General features: G+C 35.5%; 2 protein-coding genes across 7 annotated transcripts; one reads left to right on the top strand and one right to left on the bottom strand.

Annotated features, from left to right (window-relative positions):
* Positions 1 to 202: 202 nt before the first annotated feature.
* LOC133804070 (histone-lysine N-methyltransferase, H3 lysine-9 specific SUVH6-like) lies at positions 203 to 12,156 on the bottom strand. 6 transcript variants are annotated; one of them, XR_009878290.1, is made up of 7 exons: positions 12,059 to 12,156; positions 8,901 to 11,689; positions 3,163 to 3,373; positions 2,837 to 2,929; positions 2,662 to 2,727; positions 2,454 to 2,535; positions 434 to 1,621 (listed from the first exon to the last, which is right to left on the bottom strand). XR_009878290.1 is itself a non-coding variant. In XM_062242215.1 (3 exons), the coding sequence occupies exon 2, from the start codon at positions 11,648 to 11,650 to the stop codon at positions 8,936 to 8,938; it is 2,715 nt and encodes a 904-aa protein (XP_062098199.1). In that variant the 5' UTR covers positions 11,651 to 11,689; positions 12,059 to 12,156; the 3' UTR covers positions 3,380 to 3,855; positions 8,901 to 8,935. The 6 variants fall into 6 exon arrangements, 2 of the variants coding, with proteins under 2 accessions (XP_062098199.1, XP_062098200.1); XR_009878289.1 differs by adding an exon at positions 203 to 407 and having other exon boundaries at positions 725 to 1,621; positions 2,454 to 2,929; XR_009878288.1 differs by having other exon boundaries at positions 2,662 to 2,929.
* LOC133805625 (uncharacterized mitochondrial protein AtMg00810-like) lies at positions 7,332 to 7,868 on the top strand. Its single transcript, XM_062243798.1, has 2 exons — positions 7,332 to 7,551; positions 7,669 to 7,868. Exons 1-2 carry the CDS (start codon positions 7,332 to 7,334, stop codon positions 7,866 to 7,868), a joined length of 420 nt encoding a protein of 139 aa, XP_062099782.1.
* Positions 12,157 to 12,470: the final 314 nt, after the last annotated feature.

Genomic DNA, 12,470 nt, shown 5'->3' with positions numbered 1-12,470 from the left:
TTAATACTTACACGAACCCAAATTCCCAAAACTAAGAAAGTGAAAATACAAAGTCGCACATTGTTTAGGGTTACTTCTATATAATCAACTCATCTCAAACAATAACATAATATTACTTCTTTTATATTTTATGATCTTAAAAGTAAATATAATATGGTTTACTTAGTTATAATTTAATTTGGAAAATTGTTCTGAACCGCACCAAACTATATAGAGAAAAAAAAAATTGTAAATATAAAAAATTTGGGTGGCCAAGTCTATATGATACGGCAATACTATTAGATTTTCTCTTGAAAGAGACTCACAACTCATAATTTGAACTTGTTTGTTCAAAGTAATTTCTTTCTCAAAGTAGTATAATCTCTGACATTCTTAGTATTGTCAATCTTCTTCCCCAATGTTGGGTCCTGAAACCCACAACAAGATTCAAAGAAATGAGTAGTGCACTACAAGTTTACAAATAGAAATAATATTGTATATCAAATTTAGATTATGTAAAACCGAATATGGTTCAATATGATGACTATTTCTAATTGTTCCAGTTTCTGCTACGGTTACTGTTGAAAGTGATCCATCTGCTAGGTTAACCTTTAAGTGTTTAGAACTAGGGGTTTAAGAAAAAAATATTTTTCATCTCCTGTCATGTGATTTGTAGCTCTAGAGGCCCAAGGTCCAGGAGTACTAATACAACTATTACAACTATTGAAGGCTGGGAAGAAATAACCTTTTTGTGCCAATAAAGAAGTGTTTGTAGCTGTCAATAGAGGTGCGAGCAGCTTGTAAAGTTGTGTTAATTTTTCCTTGGTCAAAGAAATCCAAAATTACTCTCCTTTTAGCTTGGATTTAAGTTCTCAGTCTGAATCTGAAATCTCGAAGACTCACCGTTACCAGCTTTGTTATCTTTCCAATTAGGATGTTTACCATATAGCTTCCAACAACGATCTTGGTGTGATTTGTTTTTTTTTTTAGAAATCACACCACAGATTATTCCTTCTATGGTTTTTAGGAGGTTCCTGGCCACAGACAACTAGAGCAGATGCCTCTCGTAATGACGACTTGGGTTCACCCAACAGAACTTGTTTTTGGCTTTCCTCTCTTCGAACTTGAGCAAAAATATCAACAATCACAGGGAGGGTGTAATTGCTACAAGTCGACCCCTAACTTCATCAAGACATGCTAAAAAATCATGTATTCGTTCTTTTTCAACCTGTTTTTATATTTTTCAGCCCCATTCAGGTAGCATCAATCTATATGAACGAACAAGTTGATCTCCTGCTACAATCTAATCAGGGCATTGAAATATTCAGTGACATCACGTTCTCCTTGTTTCAATTCTCCCACAGTCGCACCCTATGTCAAACATCAAGAAGTTTAGCAGAATTGTCCAAATAAAAAGTAAAAATAAAAGTAGCTAAAGTCAAAGCATCACATATATCTTTAGCAGTGGGATATTATAAATAAGACTCCTTGACATTTTCCTCCATTGAGTTCACAATCCATGTCTTAACCATTAAATTGTGTGCATCTCATATTGGATAGGCCAAGTAGTCTCTGAAGAGACCTTAGAAGCACCATCACTACTCTCACCAGCCAATGCTGTCTAACCGGTAGTGGACAAACACTGCAAAGAAAGAAAAGGGAAGGCCGCGGCCATAAATTGAATATTACTTGTAGGAGAAGTGATAGGCTGGGGGGGGGGGGGGGGAATATGGAGAGAATCAATACAGGTCAAACCATTTTACAACTTGCACTATTTAGACAAATTATAAATGGGAATATACTAAATTAGAAAATAACCCATATTCGGTTTATTTCGCATAAAAGGAATACGTGATTCTTTACAGTGGAAAATCAGTAATGATTTCGTGGTTAATTGATTTGGTAAATGATATCAAATAGGAAAGAAAGGATTGGTTTCCCTATCTTTGTAGCATGTAGTATCCTGATTTTGTACAGTTTCCCTTTCTTGTATTCTTTGCCTCTATGTAAGAGAAACAATATACACATAATACGGAAATAATATCTTCTACTTCTAAACTCACATGCATGATCCCAGTTACCTGGCATCAATGATCTCAAGTAATTTGTCTGGTACTTATTTACAAGAACCTAAAATTTTCCATACATAGAATGTAAGGCTACAGGTATCAAATAACATTTATCAGACAGATGAAACCTAGAAATTTTGCATTCAAGAACTTTGAAGCCGTTTTGCAAACCTATGTATATCTTTACAGCCTTCCACACTATTTTTAATTCAGGACAAGCATTGATGATAAAACATTTGGCAAAGAGTTGCCTCAATTATCAAATAAAAAAACACACAGAAACCTCTCATGGATAAAGAAATAACACATACATTGCCTCTGAATAAATTTAGGATTAGTTTATATATGCATTAAATAAATATATATATATATATATAAAATATTGAGATGACATAGATGTCATACCTCACGACAGTTGTCTTTCACCATCAATGTCTTGCAATCAGTTCCTCTGTAGGCTTTGTAAAGTTCTTCACACCCTTATATGCTTATTGTAGATGGAGAATGAACATAAAAATGATGAAGAATGAACATAAAATGATGAAGTGGATTTAATTGTGGAAAATATGCTTATTATAGAAATTGCAAGTATAAATGGTCGTATGCAGCATACCTAGCCATGAACATCTAAGACCATTAGGCATGAATCTTACGTGCCTAAATGCCACAACGGTAGAAGCTGGAAATTTGATTGCACAGATTTTCTCAAATTCCTGAACATGGTATTCTACATACTGGTCCATGGATGTAACTTGCATTAGTTTATTGGTATCAAGTTATCAACTTACCCCAATCTTTAATATATACAAGTCTTCCTTAATCCTTATCCAGTATCCACATCCTAGAGTCCATTCAAATAAAACTTTATTGTCTTCAAGAACCTGTTAATAACAAAATCCTAACATAATTACTTCTGAGATGTGAGAAAGGCTCTTTACAAAATAAAAGATCATTTTCAGCATAAATTTTATGTTTAAAACTCTCTGCACAAAAATTAAATATGTATATATATATATATATATAAATATACATTTTTACTTCTTGTTTCGCTCTACTATTTTGCTTGAAAAAAATTACAAATAACAAAAGAGAGATAGAAGCAAAGACTGCAAACCTCAACAGCATATGACTATATAGTCACTTTTTCTGGCAGTGATTTATTAAAGATTAGTGTCTGTGGAAATGCATCGAGGGCATCCTGACCTTGAAGTTGTACATCCTCATCAACGAAAACAGAATTGACCCTGTGCCTCGTTTTTCCCTTTACTGAGAGTAGAAACACTCGCTGACCTTGTTAACGGGCCCATTCCCCCTGACATTCTCAACTGCATGACAAGAATTGAACAGGGGATATATACAAGTATAGTGTCAACTAGAAAATGTTGGTATAATATGAAATGGACAATTGGAAAAGGGAATAAAAAACATCTGACACACTTCATTTGATTTTTTCTAGATATTATAAGGGAATATATTATACACAATATGTGCATATCTCAAGTTTTTTTATTAATAAATAATATCATATATGTATACAAACTAGAGAAATGTTTAAAAAAACTAAAATCAAATTAAGGCACTTCTTAAGCTTCTTATCAGCATAAAGAAAGAGCCAACCAAGGATTTGAGAATGAATGATTAGCATAGGGAAAAAAAATCAGCAAAGGAGAGGAAAAAAATTAAGCGAATGATTCGAAAAAAGATCCATGAAGTTGATTTCTTTTCTTCCTTCTCTTCATATTGTTTTCTCAAATTATATCCCTTGGAACTGAAAGTAGATGATTTAAGATTTTTGATTGAATGCAACCTGTCAATCATTTAGAAACAAGAATTAATTGTTATGTAACAAGAAAATCAATACAACCAAGGATGAGAAAAATTATGAAGTTTATTATAAATCTTTTTAAATCTACCATAACTGACCAAACAGCCAGTGAAAACTTTTGTACACACAACACAAACACAATGCTATGTGCATAGTTCACTTCTTTTCTCTAACCTAGTGACATTTTATCTTAGTGTCTACATAAAAAGTGACACAAGTATCTGGATTCCAGAAAACTTTCAACACATACCTGAATACTATACAGGAATAAAAAGTTAGAAAATCAATGATATTCAATGAATACATAATAAATTCTATTAGAAGTGAGTTTCAAATAAATATATAGATAGATATAAAAAAAAACCACTTGATTGGTAAACTTTATTAGTATTTATTGTTGTGCAAAATTTGATTCTACACTATATTTTGTACCAAATTTGTCACATCTTCTAGCATTGCATTGGAGAAATTTTTTTTTCCTATTATGCATTATCACAAAGATTTAGCACTACATTGGAGATGATCTAACAATCTGATGCTATATATGTGGTGTGATTGTGTGTGTGAACAAGCATGCAAGCAATTGAAATCATATAAAGTAAGTTCAAGCTTCAAACTAGAATGTAGAAAATATTGTACATTAAGCATTTACTCAGTATCTTTCCAATAAGGAAACCAAGCTGAATTATTAGAAAGTTACTATAATTAGACTACTTAGTTTTAGGCATATCTGTAATTAATCTAGAATATTTGGTATTAAATACCAAATTTGTTTATACCTGTTCATTGCCTATTTAAAGACCTTATTCTCTATCAATAAAGATTATCAAAGGCTAATTTTCCACATGGCATCAGAGATTTCCCTCTAAACTAGAAACTCCGAAGCCTCCTTTTTTTCTCTTAGCCTTCGTCTCTTTCCTTATGGCCACTCTCAACATAAACTCTTCTAATTGGCGCTTCTCTGCTCGTGCCCCTTTGGAAGGCCAACCCTTCATTATCGCTCCATCTGAGCCTTTCCCATTCACTCTAGCTCAGATCACCCAACTCCATCAGTTGCTTAATACCTCCAAGAATGCTACTGCATCTGCTCCATCATCCTCTTCACATCCAAGGACCTTTGCTGCCTTCAATGTTCAAAACTCTGCCTGGATTGTGGATTCAGGGGCTTTGGATCACATGACTAGTCAGTCCCATCAGTTTACCACATACACTCTTTGTCCGGGTACTCAAAAAAATTAAGATTGTTGATGGTTCCCTCTCCTCTGTGGCTGGTAAAAGGTATATATATATCTCCCTCTACTACTCTTTATGATGTCCTTCATGTCCCAAATCTATTGTGTATTCTGCTCTTAGTCAGTAAAGTCACTCGAGATCAGCAATGTTTGGCCTCTTTCTCTCCTCTCTGTTGTACTTTTCAAGATATGTCCTCAGGGGAGACGATTGGGAGTGAAAATGCATGTAGTGGGTTGTATTACATTGATTTGATTCCTCCTGCTCAAGTAAATAAAACTATTGTTTTTGGCTGTATTGCTTCTCGTAATAATGATATTATGCAGTGGCATTATAGGCTAGGACACCCTAATTTTTCCTATTTAAAATATCTCTTTCCTAAGTTGTTTCAAATAAAATTTTGAGCTCCTTTAAGTGTGACATTTGTCAGTTTGCTAAACATACACGTGCTATTTTTTGTTCTGTACCTTACAAATCAACTCTGCCTTTTACTCTTATTCATAGTGATATATAGGGGCCATCTAGAATAACCAATGCCACATATACTAGATGGTTCATCACTTTCATTGATAACCACACACGTGTTAGTTGGGTTTTTCTTCTTAAACAAAAATCTGATGCTGCCATGACATTTAGAAACTTCCATTCTATAATAAAAATTCAATTCAATGCTAATCTTCAAGTATTGCACACAGATAATGGCACTAAATATTTTGATTTCATCTTAGGTGATTGTCTTCTATCTCATGGCATCATTCATAAGAGTTTATGTGTAGGCACACCCCATCAAAATGGGAATGCCGAACGCAAAAATAGACACTTGTTGGAGGTTGCTAGGGCCTTAATGTTTACCACATCTATCCCTAAGTATTTTTGGGGTGAGGCTATCCTTACCTCGAGTGTTGAACTTTCACACTCCACTCTCTATCCTTCTTAAAACATATCCACATACTCATCTTGTTAATGATCTCCCCTTAAAAACGTTTCGTTGTACTTCTTATGTCCATGTTCTAGGTCCAAATCGATCCAAATTTGATCCACGTGCTCTTAGGTGTCTTTTTGGGCTACTCTTCTACCAAAAAGGGGTATAAATGTTGTAATCCATCTACTTGACGTATGTATGTCTCCTTAGACGTCACATTCAATGAACAATCTTTTAATCCCAACATTCCACTTCATGGAGGGACAGTGAGTGAAATTTTTAGCTGGGATACTTGCCTACCTAAAGCTATCCCAAAAATTGATCAAACTATTCACATCAATCTCTCATCTTCTCTATCTGACATAGGAACATTTGAGCAACAATCTCAGCCCCAAACTAAAAAACTTTTAGTTTACTCTCGGCGACCAAAAGATCATCAAGTAATACAACCAATTACTACTCCAACATCTCATGAGTCTGACCCACAGACTGTTCCTAATGTAAGTGATCTTTCTCTCAATCCCATCTTGCCTAATGATGTTCCTAATGTTGAGCATTCTAATATGGTGGAACCCGAATTTTAACTATTGCAAAGCGGAAGAGAGTCTGAAGTTGTACTCTACATCCAATGTCGAGATATGTCTGCTATAGTAGACTAACTCCGAAATATAAAAATTTCCTAGCAAAAGTCGAGCAAGTGGTAATTCCTAAGGATATAACTGAAGCCCTCACACGGAAAGAATGGAAGAAAGCATTCTACGAGGAAATTGGGGCAATAGAAACCAACACATCGTGGACAATAGTCAATCAACCTAGAGATAAACATGTGGTTGGAGGTAAGTGGTTATTTACGGTTAAAAACAAGCCCTAATGGAACGATAGACCGATACAAAGTGAGACTAGTTGCAAAAGGATTCACCCAAACATATGGAGTGGACTACAATGAGACGTTTGCACCCATTTCCAAGTTAAACACAGTCAGGGTTCTGCTATCAGTTGCTGCGAATCTCGATTGGCCCCTACAAGAACTAGACATCGAAAATGTCTTCCTCAATGGGCATTTGGAAGAGGAAGTTTTCATGAGAATCCCTCCAGGCTTCGAGTCAAGATATGAAAAAGAAAATGTCTGTCATCTGAAAAAAAAAAAAATCTTTACGGCTTAAAACAATCTCCACGAGCATGGTTTGAAAGATTTAATCGAGTGGTAAAACAGTATAGGTATAAACGGGCTCAATCGGATCACACCTTGTTCTTCAAACACTCGCAAAAGAGTAAGGTAACGATTCTCATTGTCTATGTTGATGACATGATACTCACTGGTGACGATTATGGAGAGCAAGAAAGATTTAAAGGCTTGCTAGCCCAAGAATTCGAGGTAAAAGATCTTGGACCAATGAAATATTTTCTAGGAATGGAGGTTGCAAGAACAAAACAAGAAATTGTTGTGCCTCAATATGTCCTTGATCTACTCAAGGAAACAGGAATGAGTAACTGTAAACCTGTGACAACACCATTTGAACCAAAAGGCAAGTATAAACCAACAAAAGAGAAGCCAATCGACAAATGAATGTACCAGCGGTTAGTGGCAAAATTGATCTACCTATCCCACACAAGGCTTAATATTGCATTTGCTATGAGCTTAGTTAGTCAATACATGCACAATCCATTCAAAGAACACTTGGAAGTTGTGTACAGAATTTTACGCTATCTGAAGAAAACACCAGAAAATGGATTGTTATTTAAAAAGAATGAGGAAAGAGGTGATGAGACCTTCACAGATGCAGATTGGGCAGGGTCAATTGAAGATAGAAGATCAACAACTGGATATTGTAATAAAGTATGAGAGAACTTGGTTACTTGGAGGAGTAAGATGCAACCAGTGGTAGCCCGAAGTAGTGCCAAAGCAGAACTCAGAGCTCTTGCTCAAGGAGTATGCGAATTAATTTGGATCAAACGTATACTTGAAGAATTAAAACTTCAAAGGACCGAGTCTTTAAAGTTGTATAGCGACAGCAAGTCAGCAATCAACATAGTACACAACTCAGTCCATAACGACAGAACCAAGCATGTTGAAGTAGATAGACACTTCATTAAAGAAAAAAATTGATGAAAAGGAACTATGTGTTGCTTATATTCTTAGCAAGCAACAACGGGCTGACTTACTAACTAAAGGGCTATCAACAGAAAGTTTCAACGAGATAGTTTGCAAGCTGGGCATGTGGAATCTCTATGCACCAACTTGAGGGAGGGTGTAGAAAATATTGTATATTAAGCATTTACTCAGTATCTTTTAAAAAAATCAAGTTGAATTATTAAAAAGTTACTATAATTAGATTATTTAGTTTTAGGCTAATTGATTTAGCTTAGAATATCTGTAATTAATCTAGAATATTTTGTATTAAATAACAGATTTGTTTAAACCTGTACAGTGCCTATGTAAAACTAATTTTCCACAGTTCAAGCTTCAAACTAGAATGTTGAGAAATCTGACCCTGAACTAAGAAATAATTCATATTATTAACATTAAATTCTAAACTTGATGAATACAGAATGAGGACCCAATCAGCCTTTTTCTGCTCTTATACCCTCCAAAGACCACACCCCACAAAGCGCAATACATCTTTAACCAGAAGAGAAATACATATAATGAAGCACAATTTTGAGATTCAAGACCAGGATAAATAAGTGGGCTCTCAAAAAAGAAATTGATTGTCATTGATGCACTCCAACATACTACCAACAAGAGAGAGTGTAGAGCACATACACAAATAATTACAATTTTTACAAATCTGTATAAATGAACTCATGAAGGAAAAGGAAAAGAATAAGAATACTAATTAATACAAAAATTTTACATCAAGGAACAAGTGGTTACCTTCTTTTATAGTCCAAACTTTCTAACTAGTCTGCTCAATACAATCTACCAGTGCATTCACGAGAGCCACAAAAGCAGCTCTTCTTCTTTATATTTCCATTTGCATCACGAACTTGATCGATAATGTAATGGTAATCATAAGTTAGCTCTTGAAAAGGATGAATTTTCTCAGCAGCAAAAAACATAATGTGAGGAATGCTGTCATCCTCATGATTATACAAGATTTTTTGTGCATAAATATTTGGTGTACAACTATGGTTAATGAATCTCCCCACATTGCCATACTCTGCTGCATCAATGGTGAACCCGTCGTCATCATCTACATCTTCACAACTATTCAAATCTTCATCAATGTTTGTATTGCAATCATAGTTTTTTCCAATATCAAAGAGGTAATCATCGTAACCAGCTCTTTTTTCTGCTTCCTCATCCTTAAGGAGTTCTCCTATGTATTCACATATAAAACTGCCTATAGGAATGCATTCTTGGGATCTCAAACCCCATCCCCTTAACTTGGTTTTGAAAATTTCGAGTTTAAATTTGATACCATGCTGACTCACTCTATTGCGACAAGAAGGAGGGCATTTACAAGAAGGGCCGCACTCATAAACAAGGAGCTTCTCGTTGACAGCAGTCCCATTAGAGTTATATGGCATTTTACCTCCATTCTTGACAGCACAAGAACAGATTTTAGAATCTGAGCATCCATCAATACAGTCACAACCCTTAGGAGGAGTAATATGGCACCAATCAGGATAAACCAAATTGGTTGTGTATTTAAAAGATGGAGGTTTCTCATCATCTATATTATTCACAGCACATATTGGAATTACCTCCTTCCCGTGAGAAATATCATCTAGACAAATACTTTTTTGTGATTTAGATCTTTTACGCTTTTTCACACCTTTCTGTGCAACCTCTGGTTCACCAGGAATACTCTTTATGGTTTTGTATTTTAAAGGTGGAGGTCTCTCATCATCATTAGTATTCACATCACGTATTGGAATTACCTCCTTCCCGTGAGATATATCATCTAGACAAACACCTTTTAGTGATTTAGATCTTTTGCGCTTCTTCACACCTTTCTGTCCAACCTCTGGTTCATCAGGAATAGTCTTGATGGTTTTGTATCTTAAAGGTGGAGGTATCTCATCATCATTGGTATTCACAGCACATGTTGGAATTACCACCTTCCCATGAGAAATATCATCTAGACGGACACCTTTTTGTGGTTCAGATTTTTCACTCTTCTTCACTTCTTTTTGGGCCTCGTCTAGTTCTATGGCTCTGTATTTCAAAGGAGGAGGATCATCATCTATAGTATTCACAACATGTCTTGTTGGACTTACCCCCTTCCCGGGAGAAATATCATCTAGAGAGACACCTTTATGTGCATTAGATTTGTTAGTCAGCTTCACTTCTTTCTGGGCAACTTCTGGTTGATCAGGAATTCTCTCAGTGGTTCTGTATTGAAAAGGTGGAGGGTTCTCATCTGTAGTATCCACCGCACATGTTTGAATTACCTTCTCCTGAGAAACATCACCTAGACAGACACCTTTTTGAGCTTTCGGTCTTTTACTCTTCTTAACTTCTTTATACACAACCTCTGGTTGACCAGGAATTCTCTCAAGCCAGAACTTATAAACGAGATTACCTTGTGGCCCCTTAACCTGCCTATAACTTTCCACCAAATAAAGCCCAATGTATACAAACTTCCTAAATCTCCTCTTATATGGATCACAACCTCGTATCACCCTAATAGGAGTCTTTTCATCCATACTATTTTTTAATGCAAGGTTTCCACCTTCAAGCTTCTGATCTTCAGGCTTTTTAACCGAGTATACCGAACTTCCTTGACCTGTATAAATCAAGACATTCGAATTATCTAAATCATCGGTGTGGTCTTCAGATGCAACAATACTTGCTGCAATAGTCTTCCCACCATGCTTTGAACAGCTTATTCCACTTTGAGTTTGCCTATGGAGACCAATAATACTAAGTTCCATCCTACATTTGAATTCATCGCCAACTTCAACTCCAGGGAGATGCCCCAAAAGTTTTATGTCTGTGTTTACAGTCTTCTTGTCATCCTCAAGTATCTTTGCAACTTGATAATCAACCCTTTTGTGGCGAGGTCTTTCTTCCTTTGTGTCAGCATCTTCCTGCAAGAGCTTCCGAAACAAAAACAATGCCTCCTTTACTTTTTCCCTGGCGGAACTTGCACCACCACCATCATGACCGTCGTACTCGTTATGCTCAAGCGAATTCTGTTCATCTGAAACACCAAGATGAGATGTGCGTTGACAAGAAGCATTCTTCTTCCGATACTTTCTTTTTGGGACATTTCCTTTATTCTTTCTCCCACAAGAAGTCTTGCTATCAAGTCTTTCCACCCCACTTACTTCCTCTCTTCCTCTCCCAGACTCCACTTGATCAAAACTTTTCTTCTTTAAAGAATCAAGTACCCCCATAGACTCTTGTTCACGTCGAATACTCCCTTCTGATTGCTTCCCATCAGTCTTCACTGTCTCCATCAAGACTTCATCACCCATTCCCACTCCAAACGTCTCATGATCTAAACTTTTGTTCTTCAAAGAAACAAATGATTTCAAAGACTTCTTAGGTTGAGCTGCATCCTTATCAATGGTCTTTGTCTTCACCAAGATTCCCTTATTCACTCCAAAGTCACACTTGTCTTCACCAAGCTCCTCATTAACATGAGAAATCTCTCTGATGGCTGAAACTGTCATCTCACAGTAGCTTAAAATCGCAGCCCAGAATGAAATATGCTACATTCACAAAATTTCAATATCATTACTTGGGTAATAATTTTTTATGACAATAATTCAAAAAATGAAATCTTTTGAAGAAAGCAAATCCCAAAATAAAAAATAAAGACACAATTTACAGTTGGTTTGACTTGGAGAAATTATGACTACTATGATGAAATAAATCTTATAGCTTCCACACTCCATTCAACACCCAATTTACAGTCCGGTAATTCGAATTACAAACATATAAACATACATGTATAAGGGTTTGAATGCCATGCAAAAATCTTTATGAGAAAGAATATAAAGGAAAGGAGTACTGGATCAACGTCATAATTAGTGAATTTTACATATATTAGGGCAGGAAGAGGAGCAGAGAGAATTTACCAGTGGCACATTGATAGACTGAGCTTTGATTAGGGGTCACTTCACCACCACTTGGTGATGGTGATTGGTGACTTCGGTGAGTTGAAGAAAAATGCAGAGCCAGGCGTTTGATTTGAGTTGGAAGAAGAAGACGTATTTATACCTGTATTATTTTCCAAAACGATGTCGTTGCTCGGTGATTTGAGTAGTCAAATTTAGATATTTGCTCAAAAATGTAAGTTATTTTTTTGCTGCTAATATATCTTTCCTCCATATTTTGTTGTAGTTTAATGTCTCTGTTTATTTCGTCTTTAAGTTCGTCATCATAGCGTGAAATTTTCTTATAATTTTGGTACTTTCGTCGCAAATATTTCTTAAATTTAGTACTTTCGCCATAAATATATTTTTAATAAGGTATTTTCACTACAAATAT

The sequence above is a fragment of the Humulus lupulus genome, chromosome X (assembly GCF_963169125.1).
Source record: "Humulus lupulus chromosome X, drHumLupu1.1, whole genome shotgun sequence".
NCBI lineage: Eukaryota > Viridiplantae > Streptophyta > Magnoliopsida > Rosales > Cannabaceae > Humulus > Humulus lupulus.
The sequence above is the reverse complement of the archived record's forward strand: the minus strand, read 5'-3'. Positions and strand labels throughout refer to the sequence as shown.

Coding starts and splice junctions, on each gene's coding strand:
- LOC133805625 (XM_062243798.1), top strand. CDS start 7,332: ATGATACTCACTGGTGACGATTATGGAGAGCAAGAAAGATTTAAAGGC. Junction 7,552..7,668: donor AACACCATTTGAACCAAAAG/GCAAGTATAAAC, acceptor CTATGAGCTTAG/TTAGTCAATACATGCACAAT.
- LOC133804070 (XM_062242215.1), bottom strand. CDS start 11,650: ATGACAGTTTCAGCCATCAGAGAGATTTCTCATGTTAATGAGGAGCTT.